Consider the following 21,525-nt stretch of genomic DNA (forward strand, 5'->3'; position numbering starts at 1 on the left):
ATATCAATACCATCTACAAATATAACCATTGATTAATCTAGTTATGTATTTTATAATTAGATTATAAGTTGCCCATAGAATACTTCTAATTCCAGTGAGGCACCAACGTGACATTTTATACATATTGACCAACCATTTGAATTCCAAGTTCCTTAGTCATGATTATAATATTCTAGCTGTTTAGCCTAAAAACAAAACAAGGCCATGTCAAGGTAAAATAAAGACGAATATTAGTGTCCTGAATTCGGTGTGTAACAAAGAAAAAGAAAAAGAAATAATATTATTTGTCTGTCCTTGTACTCCATAGTCCATACCAAACAAAATAATTCATTTTCTTTCTTTTCTTTTCTCTTTTACAGCAGCTGCTGCACCACCCAACCTATAATTACTCTTCTTGTATTCACCCATCTTATCATTCTTTTTTTTTTTACAGATGAAATATATATTAATTAAAATTATATTATTATAGTTATACATAAATGAAAGGAGAATATCTTTCTGGTGCTTTGGATTCTTGGTGAATGAAGATCGTGCCTGCCAGCTTTCCCCAAGAATGAAGAATATGGCTACCATACATACACATTAATATTATTATACAGACACAAGCTTTTAATAAAAAATATCCTTCATTTATTTTCCAAAGATTATCAAGAAAGTTAAATAAAGAACCCAAAAGCAAGCCTTTTCTTGCTTCTGAAAGCTTGGAGATGAGGGTGTTGCTGTTGCTGTTAGTCATTCTTCTTGTCTTGGCTCCAACCTGCATCAATTGTGACACAGATCCATCTGATGGTACACCTTTTACATTTTCTGACTCTTCCAAGATTTAATTTAATTATTCAAACAAAACCCTACTGGTTTCAGTCCAATGATACTCTTTTATAATGTGTGCAGCCTCTGCTCTGAGGGTGATGTATCAAAGCTTGAACTCACCTGGGCAGTTGACCAAATGGACCTCCAATGGTGGAGATCCATGTGGAGAAGACTGGAAAGGTGTTAAATGCTCTGGTTCAAGAGTCACTGAAATGTATGCCTTTTACTCATACTACTATACTAACACATTCATAAATTTACAAGATGCAAATTTTTTATTTTTTTTAAAATTTTTTTGGTATTGTTTCAGCAACCTGTCTGGTCTTGGGCTATCTGGTAATTTAGGGTATCAGCTTACAAGTTTGACATCATTAACCAACTTGTAAGTAGAGATGCTGTTCAATCTCTATGTAGATACTTGTATGAATCTGACATTGTGTTGTTAATTGTTGTGTGGTATTGCAGTGATATAAGCAACAATAATCTTGGCAACCAGATACCTTACAACCTACCTCCCAACTTGCAGAGATTGTAAAGCTTTAGTTTTTGTTTTTCCCATTTTAATTTTCATTATTAAGTTTGTTAAAAGTAATCACTGTTCTATCTTGTAACGCAGAAATATAGCCGGATGTGGTTTCAGTGGCAGCATTCCGTATTCCATATCGCTAATGACTTCTCTAAAATACTTGTAAGTGGACTTTTAAATTGTTTATTTTTTTTTGGTTCTTGTATCAGATGGAAAATGTATGAAATTTGTTCTTTTTATTGACTAGAAATGTTGCTCGCAATCAAATTAATGGCGAATTGCAAGACATGTTTCAAAAGCTTACAGCTTTATCCACATTGTAAGCTTCCATTTCCCAAATTAAATCCTTTTCTATGTTTTAAGAATATTTATTTTATCTTTTTGGCAAAGGCAATTAACATTTTGTTATGTTTTAGGGATCTATCTTATAATTCTTTAAGGGGCAATCTTCCTGAAAGTTTCAGCTCCTTGTCCAGTGCAACCAATATGTAAGTTTAAGTTAGAGATTGATGTTTCCTCTTAGGGTAAATACAAGGGAGGTCTTTCATCTAATAACGATAAATCATCTGATTTGCTTCGGTCCTTTAAATGCAGGTATTTGCAAAACAACCAGTTTACAGGAACTATTGATGTCCTTGCTGATCTTCCCCTTAAAACCCTGTGAGTCCACTCTTGAAACCAAATCATTTGGTTTCTGTAAAACAAAAAAATATTAATTACTAACACGTTTCGTTTCTTACAGAAATGTTGCGAACAACAAATTCAGTGGTTGGGTTCCTACTCAGTTGAAAAACATAAATCTGCAGTAAGCTTCTGATCTTTAAATCAATACCTGTGATATCCAACTTAAATGTTAACTAAATAATTTGCATGACAGAAAGGACGGTAACTCGTGGAACTCAGGGACCGCACCCCCACCCCCTCCGGGTACACCAGCTGGTCGAAACCGCCAACCGAGTGGCAATAGAAACCAACCTACCATAAATTCTAGTGACGGTGGCAAGAAATCAGGGGTCAGTGGTGGAGCTATTGCAGGGATTGTGATATCCATTTTGGTTGTTGGTGCTGTCATTGCATTCTTCTTATTGAAGAAAAGATCCAAAAAACCGCATACCGACATTGAAAAAATGGAGAACCAGCCTTTTGCTTCTCTCGCCTCACAGCCACAGGGAGTTCAAGGTACTGGGATACCTGAATTACATCTATTATTAATAATATCTATTTCACTTTCTTGATATATTTTTTGCATATCTTTATACTATGTTACATTTTTTTTAGCAGAAATGAAGGCTGTTCCAGCTTCCTCAAAAGAAAACATAAAAGCATATGAAATTCCGTCTGCAATTAATCTTAAACCACCACCGATGGAACGCCATAAATCATTTGATGATGATGATATCTCAGCAAAACCCGTGGTCCCCAAGAAGATAAGTGTAGCTCCTACGAACGTCATATCATATACAATAGCAGATCTTCAAATAGCCACAAACAGCTTTAGTGCCGATAACCTTGTTGGCGAGGGGTCCACTGGACGTGTTTTCCGTGCTCAGTTTGAAGATGGAAAGGTATAATATCAATGACTTCTGGTTTGTTGACGTGGATGTCTTACTGAACCACATGTATTTGTAGGTTGTTGCTGTAAAGAAGATCAATTCATCAGCTCTACATGGTGATTTGTCAGAAAATTTCATTGATATAGTTTCAGATATATCAAGGCCACGACACCCGAATGTGACAGAGCTTGTGGGGTATTGCTGTGAGCACGGGCAGCACCTCCTGGTTTATGAGTTTCTTAAGAATGGTTCACTCTATGATTTCCTGCACCTATCAGATGAATACAACAGCAAGCCATTGACATGGAATAATCGCGTACAGATTGCCTTAGGAGCAGCACGTGCATTGGAGTAAGTTGTGATCTATAACTGACACATGTGGCTGCATATTCATTTTTTTGACATCATCTTTTTTTCTTCCAGATATCTACATGAAGTATGCTCGCCATCAGTTATTCATAAAAGTATAAAATCTGCCAACATTTTGCTGGACTCGGATCTCAATCCTCACATTTCTGACTGTGGTTTAGCAAGCCTTGTTCCAGATGCAGATCAGGCACGGTTTGACTTTTGGTCTGTTTGCCAACACTCGCTGTTACATGAATTTTATCTTGTTGCAGGAATTGGACAACAGTGCCCCAGAGGTTTCAATGTCTGGTCAATACACAATAAAAAGTGACGTCTACGGTTTTGGTGTCACCATGTTGGAACTGCTCACTGGACGAAAACCGTTTGACAGGTAAAATCCGCCAACTGAATCATAGCAATCTTTCTTTATGCGACAAGAGACTTGTTTTTTTATTTTTATGTATATGCATTTATTTCATATCTACAGTTCAAGGACAAGATCCGAGCAGTCATTAGTCCAATGGGCAACACCTCAGCTTCATGACATAGATGCTCTTGATAAGATGGTTGATCCTGCACTCAAAGGACTTTATCCGGTTAAATCTCTCTCTAGGTTTGCAGACGTAATTGCTCTATGTGTACAGGTAAGTTGTGCTCTTAGTCTTGAGATGTTATTAGATTAGATGACTGATTGTGGGTTGATGTCAGCCTGAGCCTGAGTTCCGACCGCCCATGTCAGAAGTGGTGGAGGCATTGGTTAGACTTGTGCAAAGGACAAACATGAGCAAGGGAACAATTGGTAATGATGCGCGCCACGAGGATTCCTCTGAGCCTTGAACATAATTTATTTCTCCGTTTCATCAATTTATATTGTGTTGTTTGTAAAATAGAAAAGAATGTCTGGAAGTTGGAATTTGTTAACTTGATTCTTGAGTTTGCCTTGTTTCTGGTGTATGTATGTTATTCAAACACACCCATATTTGTTTGTAATTGAATGTAGTTCACTTCTACATGAGGAATGTTGTTGATCAAAGTGATAAACTACTAATTACTCTCCAGTCTTCCAGGTCGTAATAGTGCTGGATCAAGTGTATCGGGCCTGCACGTAATAATAAAAACACAAATTATAAACCAAGGTAAATGTTTAACACAAATATATGATGCATCACACACCTGTTTGTGGCCACAGAACTTAATATTACCACGAGCATCAAACCCATCCAGTTGGTTCACAATTTCAAGCATGGTTCGTCGAACTTCATTCTCTGCCTACGCCATCATCAAACCGTGCACCCCTGATTGCATCAACCTCATCGAAGAAAACAATACACGCCTTTTTCGATCATGCCATATGTCAAAAACTCAAAAGATTCAGATTTGTTGACACCAGTCCCGGAATAAATATTAAATTGAAATTTAAAACTTTTCATGAAACCTGAAATAGCTCGCGAACCATACGGCCCCCTCGCCAAAATACTTAAAATTTATAATCCTTATTAAATTGACATTTAAAAAAAATATAACACTGCTAAATCCTTTTTAACGGAGGATCATTGGGGACAACTTTTTACAATTTGAGACCGCCAGTGACGATAAACTGACTTAAGATTATTATCGGTCAATCCCATTTAATAAGGATTATAAATTTTATGGCATTTTACAAAAGCTTTTATGTGTTTGGTACAATATTTATGCACCCTATGTATGTTACGTCTGCGTCTACTTCTACTATAGAAACCATCTCTTAGGAAGATGATAATTTTCATTAAATTTTAAGACGATCTACAAAAGCTTTTTATGTGTTTGTTACAAAAGCTTTTATGTGGTATTTGGTACAAAAATTGTATGCACCATGTGTATGATGCATTCATTCGGTAGTGGATCCATGAACTTTTGTCACTAGAGATAAAAAGAATGAATCATGTTAGAATCATAACGAGTTCAATTAAAAAAATTATAATAAACGGTAGGAAATGAAATTCCCACAATTATGACACTAATTTAAGTGATAGAATAATCTAACAAAGCTAAACGAAAATAGAACAATCTAAATTGAGTGAATATTGGCTAACAAAATACAACAGCAAAAACAAAAGAATATATAGTTCAACAACCTGCGATTTAATCTGATGCCAATATAAATTCAGTTCGATACCAATTAGAAAATAGTAAAGTATAAAACAATTGCAAACTAAAAGCAATTTAGGGACGACAGGATTGAGGGGACAAAAATTAAAAAGGTCTATTTTTATTGGATCTAGTTTTTAAAAAATATTATGCTAATGGTCTAAAGGGGAGGGGGGGGGGGGGGGTGGTTGTTTGTCCCAGGCTCAACACGTATCCGCCACGGGATGCAGTTAACTAAGTTGTTATGGTGGAACTGATAATCTAACTACTACTTGGTTACAAATTAATTCTAGGATCTTCAATTGAGGAATATTTGAAAATCAAAAATAATTTGAAGTTACAAACTGACAAAACACTTTCTGGTCAGTTGATTTTGACATACATGCAACAATTTAAAAGAAACTGAAGCTGAAGTGGGCATTATTGGAAATTGGGATTTCGGATAATTGCTTGATATTATATTGGATCATGCACCTGAAGGTTAGGAATTAGGATATTTCAGTATTACGAATCAAATTAAGGAATTGCATTTTGATTTTATTCGCACGTACAAAACCAAAATTTACAATTTACAAGTAAAATGAAGTCACTCTAGAGAGGAATCAACTTTGTCAACGGAACGAGAGTAGACCAGAATATCGTCCGGGTGAGTTGCCTTATTATTACCATCACCATTGCTGATGATGCTTTCTCGTATAAGCTTCTCCATCACATGACCATGCTCATGATCTTTCTTAATAATAGTAGTATTATTCTTCATCTTCTCATCAATATTAATCTCCTGTCTCTTTGTTAGCTTCCATATATTCTTCAAGACCACATGCTAGTGTTTCATACATGTAAAATTTATATTTGATATTTGATTAGTGGATAGTATATAATAAGGTAAAGGATAAGTTATGCATGCATGGGTGGACACGTGGTAGCATTGCATGCTGGCCATCTGGAGATGGAACAGTACTACTCATGACTTTATGATCACCGGATGAGATAAAAACATGTACAATTAGTATTTGCAAATTAAAGTAAAAGTAAGGATGATGAACCTACATGTTTATCTTGGTTTCCAGATCGATATACTTACTTTCTTATTTACTTAAGCATAATATACTAGTCACCCTTGTTATTTTATTCACTTCAACTAGCTTTCAGAGCCAGGGCCGTCTAGGATGTTAGGCCTGATCATTCTAGAGGCACTTACTTTTTTATGTTGGTTTCCTGATCATGCACTTGCTTTTTCTATATTTATGCATAATATATTACTAAAAGATTAATTAGTCATCCTTGTACTTAATTCACTTCATGACTAGCTAGCTTTCAGCTGAATTACCATCTTAATTAGTCTTTATTTATATTACGTACCGAAGAAAAATTGTGTGATTAAAAAATGAAAAAGTATTTACTATAATGGCGCACGCTTCCCATAATTACAAAGGGGGCAAAGTTTGTCAACTGAACATATTTGGAGAGAATTCAAGTTAGCCGTTGAATCGCAGTTACGTTGTTACTCAAACCCAGCTAGACCAATCCTACCGGATCCAGCCAAGGCCCAAGGGTTGCCCTTGGACGTTATACGGGCTAGCCTGTTGACCTCCACCACCCTCTTGAAAGTTGAAACCCTATGGTAAATTAATTAATAAATAATTCTTAGTATCAAATTCATAATATGTTGAACATTCACACTCTCAATATTTATTATGATTTTTTTTTCAACTAAATCCTGATCATCTTAAATAACCCGATACACTAAAATTATCAAGATTAATTTGATTAAGTTATGATTTAAGTTAAGTGACTCGTTCAAGAAAAATGAGTGGAAATTAAACACGTTGGCAATTAGGTGAAGTTGGGCCAATGGATCAATCAATTAGTCCCCCAACCATCAAAGCCTAGTGATCGATATATAACTAACAAGATAATGATATTTGGACTAGTGATCGATATATAACTAACAAGATAATGATATTTGGACTCATTATTTATTATGTTCAATCAAAGACAAGACGAAGCAAATTTAAATTTTTAGCAGTGCATGTATGTATTTTCAGCTAGTGCATGGCACCAGATAAAATACTGTTGTAAGAAGGTTCGAACTTGAGTAAGAAACAGTTTGTGTAAGAGCTCGAACTTGAGTAAGAATTGAGTAAGAAGTGATTTATGTAGAAGCTTCTCATAAGAGGCATGCCAACCAGACTAATGATTTTTTCAGAAAAAACTAATGAGCTTCTAATGGATGTGTGACGTGTTACCAAAACAATTAATATATAAGCAACTTTCTAGTCACAGTCCCTTTCTTATCAATTCTAAAGTTATTAATATAATTGACACTATATATAATTGCTTGGAATGTACTCCCATGAACATGATATCCAACATTTAACCACCCTCTTCGAATTTATTATTTGAACAAATACGTATTTTCATCTAACCCTCAACAATTACAACTTTACCATCATAAACCACATATTGGTTGCCAAATATAATGGGGGAGAGCTGATTGTGTGTTCATAATCTCTCTCTCTCTCTCTCTCTCTCTCTCTATATATATATATATATATATTTATTTATTTATTTATTGTATGTATTTAGCCATAAAAGAAACTATTTTGATTTTTATTTCTACACTGAAAGAATAACTTGGCAACTAATTGCTTTCATGGTAGTTACAAAAAGCCCTAACACAAGTACACAACCTATCAAAATTGAGAATCATAAAAATATTTAAAACTAAGAGCACCCACAACAAAGATGATTGGTTTCGGTGATAATCAGTTAAAATTTTGTTTATTAAATCCGGTTCAATAAACGTGGCAAATAATAATTAATCACATTAATTAATAATTATACGTAGCGGAATATATATATATGTATATAATTAATCATCACCGAAAACTAAACCCGACAGGATCCGGTTACAAACAATACGAGTACGAGTCAAAACATTAAATATAAACTAACAATATATTTAAGTTTACCTCGGTTAATAATTAACCGGTTGAGACACCGAAGGCTAACGAACCGAGCTAGGTGACACAACGAGATCCAATGACCAACGGTGCGGTGCACGACGGCAACCCGGCAAAGGTGGTGGTGTACGGCAGCAGACAGGCGCTGCGGCAGTCAGCGCGGAGGCAGACGGCGGCGGCGGCAGGAACGGCTGGCAACGGCAGTGGACAGCGGCCGTGGGGCAGTGGCGGCTGTGCTACGGCAGAAGGCAGGCGGACGGCGGCTGGGTGGTGCAAGAGAGGATTAAGGACTTGTTAATTGGCTTAGGGTTAAGGTTATGTCCATAACTAGCATGTGTTTATATAACCTATAATTAGGTTTAACTAACTTAGTTAGTTATAAACCCAATGGGCCAACAAGTCCACTTCTTGCTCCAAAGCCCACTCCATATAATTTCATCTCGTTAAAGTGTCTAACCCGGTTAACTAACTTAAGCGGGTCAATGGCTCGTTACCTCACGGTGTAACTCTCACGGGTCATAACCCGGTTGGCCGTATTGACTTAACCGTTCCGGTCCATAATTCCAACAAAAGACAAGTGTATCGTCTGGCTAAGGTGGCACAGGAAAGACAAGGAGTTGGCAGAGAAGTGCCACGTGGTGGAGCGGAGTTCGACGGTGGTGGTTTGTCGTGGTAGACTAGAAGGCCAACGGGAAGCGGGGACCACCCTCTCTCTCTCTTTCTCTCTCTCTCATGCATATATACACACATATTATATATACATTGTTTTAATTTTTTTTAATAGGGCTTGTGAAGGTTTGGCGTTATAGAAGAAAGTGAAAGGTTTTTCTGAAAATGTTTGATTCTGACGACTGACGTGACGGTTTGTGAAGGTCCAGTATTGCTGGTGCTCTAACTCGATCTAACTCTAATCTAGTAAGAGTCTAATTAATTTGCTTACGTTGGAAGAAAAGAAGTATCACAAAATGAAGGGTGATCGATGACTTATGGCCTACCTACAATATAGCAAGCTCGTTTGGATATAACATGCATGCATCACACCTTTATTAAATGCTCCATTTCTTTCTAAATAGATATATAACTAACTTATTTAATTTATAAGTTGAAGGTTTCCAAAATAACAGCCAACAGGGGCCTATAAATTAGGCACACGCATCTATTCGGTGACACACCACACATTAACATAAATCGACTTTGCTTACTTCTGATTTCATAAACAAAAACTAATAATTAGCTAACACACCAAGATGTTGATGATGATGATGATGATCATGATAGCAGGCTTCGTGGACTCCATAACGACACCAATCAAGTCATGGTTAGACCGTTGGGTGGTCGTCAGTGACGACCATCACAAGATATCGGTGAAGGAGGTCGGTGTTGATAGCGCTTGAGTGGACTGTATCGTGTGCTTGTCGGATGTGGCTTTGGGAGATAGGTATGCGACGCTTGAAAGGTGCGGGCATGGGTTTCATGTGGAGTGTGTAGAAGCATGGTTAATAGACCACCCCAATTGTCCACTATGTAGAACCTGTATTTCTTGTGCGGATGAGAACACGAACAAGCAGATTGTTTACTTGAAGATCATGAGCTTTCGTGTCGTGGAGACTGCGGTTACTTGGCTAACCGGTTCTTTTAGCCAGGGCCTGCAGTCCACTCTTTCTGAGAGTTGTAGTTACTTGTAAGTTGTAACTCGTAAGTCATGAAGATTGAAGTGTGAAGATCATACACATACTCCTAAATTCTAAGAGGTAGGTTTTTTTTTCTTTCTTTTTTGTTTTTATATGATACTCATGCATGTAAAAGAAACTTTGGTTAAAGATTTTCTGTATTTAGTTATTAAGACATGTTGCAACTACTTATCTTTTACATATTAGCCTGCTAGGCTGCTAGTGTTCATCTTTTGAAAACAAGGAAATAATTAGATTTAATGAAACATATTTCAAAGGTTTAGGGGGGTCCAAAAAAACCTACTCGAAACCGGAAAAAAAACGATTAGAAAGCGGTGGTTCGGTTTGGATTTTTTAGTAAAAACCGAAATATCGCTTTTGGGTTTTGTGTCTGTTGAAAAACCAAACTAAACATAAATAAACTGATTTGTTATCGTTTATGTTTTATAAATTTGGATATTTGTTTTATTTTTAATGTTAATCGGTAATGTTTTGTCGATTTGGATGAGACTACATAATTTTAAATCTAAGTATATCTTATTAGCTTTTAATATTATAGTTTAAAATGTACAATATCCTATTAATTATTAGTTTTGTTATAAAAATATTAGGCCCAATTTCAAAATATCACGTGACAAATTTCTTTAGCCCGAAAATTACTTGCCCGATTAGCAAAACTGAAAAAACCGAATTGAACCCAAAAACCAAAAACTAGAAAAAACCGAAACCGAACGGTTTTAGAAAAAAAAACACCAAACCTTTGGTTTCCGGTTCGATTTTAGCCCAAAACAAACTGATCCATACCATCCACACCACTAAAAGGGTGGTCAAACAACTCTAAAATATTCCCCTTTTTTAGAAAAATAAAAAATTACTATATAATACGTTATTATCAGCCGACATACACGTAATCATGTTGAAAGTATAAAGATTAATGATATCTTTAAATTTAAATGTACATATAATAGCTGATAGGAAAGGTTACGACACCTGTAATCACCCTATAGATCCGCACCTTTGATGATACGGTCTCAATCTCATCTGCATGAAAAATACAAATTGGTTTTTTGCAGTCACGGGAATGAAAGCAGTGACTCATTAACATCTCAACGAACATGCACGCCAACATGGGTTTCGTCAAATAAACGTGGCTTCCTGTTATCCAAAAAAAATGTTTTCATCTTACATGATGTATAACTAAAAACTATATATGAAATACTTTTTAATTTTTTTTTTCTTTGATTGATATTAGTTTGGTTTATTAACAATTAAATAAAAGTTATAAAGTATTCAGATTACATCGAAACAGAAGGTAAGCGGGTAATAAACTGCGCCGCTACCCTTTTTTAAAAGTTTTAAGATTGAAAACACATAAATAAGTTATCTTTTTTGTGTTTTGTGGAAAAATACCCTATTTTCCACAATCCTTTCCAAACCATCCCATAAATACACTATTTTTAATCTTGAAAGTTTTAAATATAATAAAGTGACTGAAATGTAATATAAGCAATTGCATGCATCTATATCTATGCTATGTAGAAGAAAAGCTATTTTATACAATTTTAAAAACTCAAGTAGTTACAATATATATATAGTGCAATTCTTTCAAACGTATTGACTTTTAAACCATTTTTGTACGACTTTTAAATACCCATAAGCTTTTCATACATAATTATGATATTATTATAGTTTTCTTTTAATTAAAATAATAACATGTTACATAATAATTATCAGTGTTTATGTTCAACGGCACATCACACGAGCACCTTTCTAATGTAATATAAACAATTACATGTATGTAGAACAAATAATTGCACATATGTAATGTGAATCTATATCTAATAAATAAGTAACCATGTATTGCTACAGTGCTACTTGTCACTATTTTGTAAGCCTACATACTTTTTTTTTGCTTCTCTTATTTCTCCTTTAATCAATTCATAATAAATAAATTTACAACTCGTAAAAATATTCTTTATTAATTTAATATTTCATTTGTTAACACGTGTAATACAAAGGTTTCTAACCTAGTAAATTAGTAATTACTTGTGTTCACAACACAAAAGCATAGGTAAAAGTAAGTCAGGTTGTCCATGATCGTTGGAGTAACCGTGAATCCCTTGGAAACTACATGCTTTTGTTTTGTGTTTTGTCTATAAATTGAAGCTTGTCCGAGGTATTCCACACCCCTTTTGCTCTAAACAATTTCGTATATACACATAAGGTAAAAAGCAGAACAGAAGAGGTGCTCTAAACAATTTTGGCTATAAATTGAAGCCTTGTCCAACCGTAAAACCCTCTGGGTTCCTTCATATTCAATCATAAAATTTTAAAGAGAGAGATCAAAATAAAAAAGCAAAACAGAAGAGTTATACTATAACTATCATTTTATTCACTCCTGAAGTTGTATGGTGATCACTACCCTTTTGTGAGGGGATCATCATATTCACATTTGTTGGTGATTTGTGGGAGAAGTAATAACTGCCTCTAGAGATTTGCGAAACATAGAAGGTGATCACTACCTTGGGTTAGTCAAACATTTATGCAACTTGATTGTAGAAAACTAGAGGGTGACTGGTTTTCTTTCAATTTAAAACTTCATTTAATTTAGTGAGTTGATATTTAAAACTTATGTGTGGAAGAAGACTTGTTGTATGCTAAATTTCTAATAATGCATAAACAAGTATGTAAAGAGTTTAGAAAAATAGATATACATAGGTTAATTTGGATGTAAACTAAACCAATTTATGTTCTCTCCCCGATTCTCATCAAGAGTAATTTGCACCGCTAAAAATGGCTGTTTAATGTGGTAGAGTCGGTACGCCGGCCGTGTCACCGATTCAAAGGTAGTGATCACCTTGTAGAAACCATATTAAGATGGTGAGATATCTCAACTCAACTTCACACTATGTCAAGATAGCGTTACCTCTCCCATGCTATGTCAAGATAGTGATACTTCTCTAACTCAGCTTCACTGGAGATACCGTTCCACTAGTGCTTGTGTTTTCCTCGACTACCACTTGCATACTCTCCCTAGTCTATTCCTCCTACTTCCCACAGAACACCACCATCTACACACTTTTCTAATCACCCTCTGAAAGTCATTTGGAGGCAAAGTTAGCCTTTGTGACAATTTATTTTAGGAAAATTGGTTTTAAATAATCTCAATATGTCGTATTGGTAAATAACATTCCTAACTTAACATTTGGCTAGTGACGGACCCAATTAAAGTTGTATTTGTTTATAAAAGTCTATGCCTAACAGAACCCTAACGTCGTTAGTCACGGGTCACCGGAAAACGTTTTTTTGCCGGAAAACTCGCATTTTTTTGTTGGAAAACTCAACTTAAATACCACAACCACCAACAAATTGCCGCCACCACTTGAACACCGCATATTGACTCTGACGGTGATTTAGGGTTCTGGTGACCACAATAAATGGGGCTTTTAGTAGAAAAATATTCATAAGGTTCGATCTAAGGTTACAAAGAGGTTTGGGTTGAAAAGATTGAGTTTTTTTGGCGAAAACTGTGAGTTTTCTTACCAAAAACATTTTCAGTAACCTACAACTAACGGCGTGAGTGTTGTTAGTCGCGGACCATTGTAAACAACAAGACTTTTAGCTGGAACCACCATCTGTCAAGTGTTAAATTGAGACTGTTATTTGCCAATAGAACATTATTTGAATTATTTAAAACCAATTGTTCTTTATTTTAATAACTTATTCTATTGAATGCAGGTTTAATGAGTGTTAATAAGTATGGAGATTGGATATAGTCATATTGATTCTTTTATAAAGGTTTTAAGAAAAAAAAAAGGTATTATAAAAAGGTTTTTGAAGTTATCTATCTAAAACAAAATAAATATAAACTTAAAACGCAAAAACTTAAAACTTGCCTACTCAAATAGGGGGTGTTTGAGATTTCTTATTTTTACATACTTATGACTTATAGTAATAAGTTATAAGTTACAAGTTTGCTATTTATTAACTTATCCTCTCACATAATAAGTAATCTCAAACATATTTTTTTTAACTTTTCATAAGTTATGAGGAGGTAAAAATAATAAATCCCAAACACCCCCATTATATATAACTAAATTCGAAAGAGTTCAACCTCTTAAGAGTTAAAACCGTACATCTTACAATCAATTCATTCTTTTTAAAAGATCAGAACTATTTGTAGAACGAATGTGATTGAAATCTAAGATTGTTAGACCACTTGTGCATATGTTGACAAGAGAGATTATCTTAGAAAGCTTTGTGTTTGTAGAAGAACATATTTGATATATAACTGCAATTATACATCACATGATTGTAACCTGTGTATATTAAATTATTGATGCTATGTTTGTCAATTTATGGTTGCCCGGTAGATTACCTATCATTATTTCATTATTATTATTATTTTTGGTGAAATCAAATCAAATATTTTCTTTTATTACGTTCTCATCATGAAGAACCTCCAAATTATTTACATCATAACTAATCTCTTTGTTCTTTTGCGGGTTTTTCTTTAATTTATACTATGATGGCGCCTAAGTTTTTGGTTATATAACTTTTATTAATATTTATTCTTTGTTTTTTAGGTTCTTAAGATAGTCCCTGCACTTTTATCATATTTTTTTTTCCGGCACTTATTTATTTATTTTTTATTATTTTACTTATTTTTAATTGTAACAAAGAAGACTACTACAAGAACAACAATAATAATCTTCTTGTGAAGTTCTCCTTTAACGTAATATATATAATTACATTACCCCTGAAATAGGGATGAGTTTGAGATGGTACCGGTAACGATTCGAGATGGTATCGGTAACAACAATAATAATCTTCTTGTAAAGTTCTCCTTTTCGTGCACAATTCGAGAAATGTCGGTATCGTACCGTTGCCGAAAAACTTAAAATTTGATACCGATTCGGTGCCGACGGTACCAGTTTGATACAGGTACCAAAAACGTTCATCCCTATCCGAAGCTTACTTCTAAATTATATCATCTTAAAATGAGACTCTAAACCTCACTATTCATAAACAATCTAGAACTTTAGACCCCTTTTGGCTTTTAATGAATGTTTGGTTCACTTTGGAAGTTACAAATAAAAGCACAATGCTAGTATAGTGGTAAGATTCTATTTTTGCTTTTGGAGGATGCAAGTTTGAATCTCACGGTTCTTAACTTTATGTTTTCACGTTTTCTACATCTAATAAAAATGAATCTTGAAAGTACGAATTAATTTTTCTAAAAGGCACTTTAGGACTTTAAAACGATTGAGCTAGCTCCGCATCAAATTTGATACCGTTGTGTAGGGGTGTTTAAAACCGGATATCCGGTCCTTTCGGATAGTGGATATCACTATCCGAATCCGAATCTGAAACTTCGGATATCCGAACGGATAGTGGTTCGGATATCCGAAAAAAAAATCTAGAAAAAAAAAACCTGTTTTAAAATTAAATTAAACTTGCAAGTGAGAAAACATACAATCCAACAACCTAAACACAAAAGTTTTGCAATCCAACAATCCATGATACAATCTGTAATACAAGCAAACAACTAATAATTACAACTAACAATCTTTGAAACAGATCTGTAATTAACAATATATCAACATGTAATTAACAATCTAACAAACCAATAGAAACCTAACATGCCTTATCAAGGTGGAGCCGTGGTGGATTTGGTGCAGAAAGAAGAGTGATTGCGACGGACGAAGGTGGTGACAAGTGATGGATAGCGCCGGCGGCGGTGACTGTAGCCGTGGAGATGGTGCAGCGGCGGAAGAAGGCAGTGATCGGAGACCAAAGTAAGAGTGACGGCTGAGGCTTTGAGAGAAAGTGAATGTCGTATGTTTGTATGTTTCAAAATTAGGTTACATAAGCCCATAAGGTATATATTAAAATTAAAAAAATATATTAAATTTAATATTTCGGATAGTTCGGATATCCGAACTATCCGAAAAATCTAAAAAATGCTATCCGAATCCGAATCCGAATTTTTGGATATCCGGGGTTCGGATATCCGAAAATTCGGATATCCAAAATTTCAGATAGTTTGGATTCGGATATCCGAAAATTCGGATATCCAAAATTTCAGATAGTTTGGATACGGATTATCGAATAATTCGGATATGGATTCGAATTCAGATTCGGATACTTTTGAACACCCCTACTTGTGTACATGCCTTTGAATCCTTAAAAGTAAATAAGACAAGATAAGCAGTTGCTTATATCCTCATAAATATGATTATGACCACCTTGCAATTTATTTTGAGAATAGAAGAAATTGATTAATTATAAACAGGTATAATTTGTTTGACTGACTTTGATATATAATTCTCATTTATGGCCTAGTGGCAGAAGGTTTGCGCTCTCTAATAGCGACCCAAGTCCGATCTTCACTTGTGTCATTTTTTACGGATTATGGCAATGAAGGATTTGAGTTAGGCCTTGCGAGGTTGTCTGTTCGAATCCCAAGCCCACCCTGGTTTTCGTTCCACCGTGTATTACGCCAGAGAGTTCAGCTCTTATGGTGGCTCAACGACTATTAAGTGGCAGCCGGCGGTATGGTTTCCCGATGGAACGCCCAAACCAAACTCTGAAACCAGCGTGAGTCGGTTAAGACAACATAGTCTGGCCAAAGTTAGGCAACTGGCTAGACTACCGCCACCATCCACCACCACCACCACCCACCCACTGTCCGTCACCACCCACCACTCACCGGAAAACAATGATGGACGATGGGTGGGTGGTGGTGCTGGTGGTGGATGGTGGTGGTTCAAGTGGGTGATGGTGGTTTAGGGGTATAATTGTAAAAAATATATTTTTTCAATAATTTAAAAATATGGACGGGAAATGTAGGAAACATAATAATACAGTCTCTCAAAACTGTCTTTTTGAGTAAAAAAGTTTTTAAAAAATTTGAACTTTTGCTCCAAGATTACAAATAATTTGGACTTTACCGACATTATTTCCCCAAATCTCGTCTTTTACCTGACTTTTTTTCGAAATCTCGTCTTTATTTTTATCTTTTCCCAATGTGTCTTGACAGTCCAAATTATAAAAGATTTTGAGAAAAAAGAGGGGCTATTTTGAGACTTCTCTCAAAAAACTATTTTGAGAATTTTCTCAATCAAATTTCATATTCATATTCGTATTCATATATCACTAATATTTTTGTATTGTTAATCATACTTTAAATAAGCAATGCCCTTAACCTAATCACATGGTTTGTAATGTTTGAAAGGACGCGTTGACCCCAATATTAGGTATCTACTATATAGATGTGATGAATATAATACACAGGATAAAGGAGTGGGTGGCTTGAATTGACCCTCAACTATATTGGAGTTGAGGTGTTTGAAAATATTACATTTGTAATCTTCTGCCTTGCCACGTGTCTTTCAAAGGACTCGGATATCAGTGACCATTTTTTTATAGTATTTTTTGAAACTGCCCCTAACGTATAGTAAGTTTTTCTTAACTTAAACTTGATGCTGGTCGTTTATATTGATTTTGATTTTTTGGTCTTGAAGGTTGTGAATTTTTTTAGTAGGGTTCAACGTGTCGTGTATGATACTTTTTCAGCTCCTAAGTTTCAAAGCCACTTTCGGTACGATTGGGTTTGCGATTCAAAAGGGGTTGCGGCGCAGCTTGTTACACGCTTGCATGCTACTTTATTATAATCGTTTTGAGTTTAATGACTATGAATTTATTTTCTCAAAAAGACACAAGCTTGACTCATCAAAAAATACCATAAAGGAGGAAACCATCACTGTAGTCGGGCTGTAAACCCGAGATAATATGAATCCTGAGTCTCATCCATTACCCTCATACCATTAGATATTTAGATCATAATGCAAATTAAGGTATTAGCGATTATTAACCTATTAACTATTTATTTACATTAATATAAATTTATTTATAAATTAGTTTATTTTATTACCAACATGTTATTAAAACACAATACACAATATATAAATTGACCGTAAAGCTCATAAAAATATGGTATTATCATATTATGTGAAGGTTATCAAATACACATAAGATAAAAACCAATAATAGCTACCAAAATCATTTCCTGCTAGTTAGTGATTACAAATAAAAAATATCAAAATTAAAGAGCAACCGGCACAAATGATCCATTATGAAAACCAAACCAAAACCTTTTTTTAGCAACCAATTACCAGTGATAATTGTGATCATTAACAACTTAAGTTAATTAGTGGCATCAATAACCATGAATATTTTAACTTCCAACATCTTATCAAGCCTTTTAACTTCGTTAAAAATAATGCAACAAGATTCATTATCACATCTATAACCTTTAATAATTTTTTTTAAATCACTAGTTTAAGTGAAAGTCAGACGTGCGACAAGGACAGATCTAGCATAGGTTGAGAGGTAGGACGCACCACCCCTCAACTTACCAAGTACATTTTTAACGCAATATTTTTTTTCTTCGTTGCATCAACTATCTCTAAACAAAAATCAGTACGTGCTACCCCTCAACTTTTCATCTAGGCCGTTAACGGAAATTGCCAAACTGACGTGTACCGCAAGGGCATTATTGTAAGAGTGGTCCTGCTTTCGGTTTTATGGAAACTATAAAATAGTAAAATACTCATTTCCATTTTAACAGCTTCAAGACACACTGTTTTCATACCATCAATTTTCCGAGTTACCAACAATTTGTGGATATGTGCGGAGGTGCAATTATCGCCGAAATCATAGCCCCGGCGGCTAATCACTCCCGCCGGCTCACCGCCGATCTTCTTTGGAACACCGTCACCGACAACTCTACCAATTACTTATCAAAGCCACACGCCTACGGCTTTGACGATGACTTCGAAGCTGACTTTCAAGGATTCAAAGATCAAGTTGAACTTGACCAACCTTTCGCCTTCTCCGCCTGGCCTCCTGCTCCTCGTAATTTCTCATTTCCATATTTTCAATTTATTAATCTATTTTTATCTTTTTGTAATTCTGACTTAAGTTGCAAGCCGGTCCAGTTGCTTTAGTTTCATAATTGTAGTAAGGTTGGGTAAAGGTTTTCGATGGTGTGATCTAGAGAATTATTATTGTATTGTAACGAGTTTTTTACTCGGTTTTCTAATAATATTTTTGTTGATCATCGGGGTGCAACGAACTGAGTCCAAGCTTGACTCGTTTAATTTATACGGAGCTCGGGCTCGGCTCGTTTACTATTTATTAATATTTTTTTATATTTTATTTATTTATACATATTTTTTTTCAATTATAATTTATGTATAAAATAATATATATTATATATATTAATAATTATTAAAGATATATTAAAAAATTATATAAATGGCAGTCTCGTTTAGGCTTGCGAGCCGGCTCGAGCTCAACAAGTGAAGCTCGGGCTCGAGCTCGTTTATTAAACGAGCTTACTTTTAGTAGCTTGAGCTCGATTAAGCTCGGCTCGATCGAGCTTTTACACGAGCCAACCTCGAGTAGCTCGCGAGTAGCTCGGCTTGTTTGGTTGATCATGTGCCTTGATTTTTGCGTGTAGGGTCAAGACCTGATGCTTCCAAGAAAAAGAAGAACCAATACAGAGGGATCCGCCAACGCCCGTGGGGCAAGTGGGCTGCTGAAATACGCGATCCAAGAAAAGGTGTCCGTGTCTGGCTCGGAACTTTTAACACGCCCAAGGAAGCTGCCAGGGCCTATGATGCTGAAGCCACAAGGATCCGTGGTCCCAAGGCCAAGCTCAACTTTCCTGTTAATAATATAAACCAATCATCCGAAAGGGCTGCTTGTGTGGAAGATGCTAATCCTGCTAAAAAAGCAAAAACACAATGTGCAAATTTGGTGACAGATTATGAGAAAAATGACAATGATCTGTTATTTGAGATGCCTTGGGATGCTGCTTCTATTGATGCTTTCCTCAATGGTGATGACGCTGCTCAGGATGGCGGTATTGTGTTGGATCTCTGGAACTTTGTTGATCTTCCTGTGATGATCAATGGAGTTTTTTAATTAAATGTTTCCATTACCATGTTTGTTTGTAAATAAGGCTTTACATTGTCAGTAATGAGGATCTTTGAATTGTGTAATAGTTTTTGTTTCATAACTGTGTTGAACCTCCAAGTAAGGAATATGAGAATATATTATATATATCTGCAGAAGCAAGAATACCCTTTTAAAACTCCCTTCATTTTTGCATTGTTTTTACAAGAGATTAATTTATCAAGATGACGCGTTTTCGGTTTTCTTGCAAGAGATGTTGTTTGTTTCCCCTTATAATCATCATCTCCATCATTTTGATTTCTGGTTCGCTATCTTTGATCGTAATCTTCATATTAAAGCCTCGTAGACCAATTTTTTCATTTCAAGCAATGAATATAGATTCATACAAGTTTGACATTTCGGATTCCTCAAATGTGTTCCTCTCGTTGGTTGCTTCTGTTACTATAATTTCACGCAATCCAAACAGAGTTGGTATAAGGTATGATTTCTCAAGGCTCAAGATACTTGACAACGGATTAGTTGTAGGAATGATCAGAATCCCAGAGTTTTATCAGCCCCCTAGAAGCCATAATGTAAGCGTCCAAATTGATATTTTGCTTCAACGTGTCGACTTAAGCACAGTCATGTCCGGAGCCAGAACTAGCGATTTTCCAATCAAAGTATTGGGCGATATCGAACTTCGGCTATGGGTGCTACAGATCAAATTGCCAAAAATCAAGGTTGGTTTCTGTTTCTTAAAATCTTGGATTCTAGTTTATATGATTTGTGTGTATGTATTCTTGTAGGTAGGTTTGGATTGTGATGTAGCAGTTGATTCGAGATATTTAGTATCTACCGATGAAGTCTTAAGCTTGAAAGCAGCCGAGAATCGTATTGTATGAAAAACGGCTTAACCTTTTGTCACATTTGAGATTTGAACATTAATTTCCTTTTTGATATAGGAATCCCTCATGATTTTCATATATTGAAATTTTGCAGGCACAGTCACAAGCTTTCTCCAAGAAATGTTCTATAGGCTTTTACTTGTATATATAAACAAGTTATCAGACTTTTAGTTGTAAATATAAACTAGTTATCAGAGTGTTAGCATCTATTAGACTTTGATTTATGTAACGGTGCATCTATAGTCAGGTTCGATTTGTTCTAACGAAAAAAATATAAGTAGAACTTCTAACCACAACTTCGAAAACAACAAACAAATCGGCAAACCAAACATGTCACATGACCAAAACGTTTCATTTGACGGTTTCAGCTATTTATAAATAATCCATATTAAAATTTTAAAACGATAAAAATATAAATAAATGTTCTTAATACAGATAAAAACATATATAAAACGACTGTCACTTTTGGTGGATTATGACAATAAAGAATTTTAGTTAGTCATTGTGAGGTTGCCAGTTTGAATATCGAGCCCACTCAGGTTTTCGTCTCACTGTGTGCTAAGCTAGAAAGTTATATCCTTGTGGTAGCACAACGACTGTCAAGTGGTAGCCGATGGTATGGTTTCTCGGGGGAACGCCCTAGCCAAACTCTGAAAC

At 35.2% G+C, this 21,525-nt stretch overlaps 2 protein-coding genes and 1 pseudogene across 4 annotated transcripts; all 3 read left to right on the forward strand.

Moving 5' to 3' along the window:
• Nucleotides 1-707: 707 nt before the first annotated feature.
• LOC143629903 (protein STRUBBELIG-RECEPTOR FAMILY 7-like) lies at nt 708-4,249 on the forward strand. Of its 2 annotated transcripts, none has more exons than XM_077099051.1 (16): nt 708-789; nt 892-1,024; nt 1,121-1,192; nt 1,276-1,341; nt 1,427-1,498; nt 1,584-1,655; nt 1,753-1,824; nt 1,931-1,996; nt 2,079-2,141; nt 2,214-2,515; nt 2,615-2,901; nt 2,966-3,240; nt 3,313-3,445; nt 3,510-3,628; nt 3,725-3,881; nt 3,946-4,249. In XM_077099051.1, the coding sequence occupies exons 1-16, from the start codon at nt 708-710 to the stop codon at nt 4,072-4,074; spliced, it is 2,100 nt and encodes a 699-aa protein (XP_076955166.1). In that variant the 3' UTR covers nt 4,075-4,249. The 2 variants fall into 2 exon arrangements, with proteins under 2 accessions (XP_076955166.1, XP_076955165.1); XM_077099050.1 differs by having other exon boundaries at nt 2,618-2,901; nt 3,313-3,466.
• A 14,429-nt stretch (nt 4,250-18,678) lies between these two features.
• LOC143629856 (ethylene-responsive transcription factor RAP2-12 pseudogene) lies at nt 18,679-19,993 on the forward strand (annotated as a pseudogene). The gene is made up of 2 exons (XR_013153040.1): nt 18,679-18,919; nt 19,527-19,993. The product of XR_013153040.1 is annotated as an ethylene-responsive transcription factor RAP2-12 pseudogene (transcript).
• Nucleotides 19,994-20,352: 359 nt separating this feature from the next.
• Nucleotides 20,353-21,019, forward strand: LOC143629857 (uncharacterized). Its single transcript, XM_077099012.1, has 3 exons — nt 20,353-20,703; nt 20,770-20,859; nt 20,963-21,019. The coding sequence occupies exons 1-3, from the start codon at nt 20,353-20,355 to the stop codon at nt 21,017-21,019; spliced, it is 498 nt and encodes a 165-aa protein (XP_076955127.1).
• The last annotated feature ends 506 nt before the right edge of the window (nt 21,020-21,525 follow it).

The sequence above is a fragment of the Bidens hawaiensis genome, unplaced genomic scaffold (genome assembly GCF_021521415.1).
Source record: "Bidens hawaiensis isolate Kalapana, Puna unplaced genomic scaffold, B.hawaiensis_p1.1 tig00005481_1, whole genome shotgun sequence".
NCBI lineage: Eukaryota > Viridiplantae > Streptophyta > Magnoliopsida > Asterales > Asteraceae > Bidens > Bidens hawaiensis.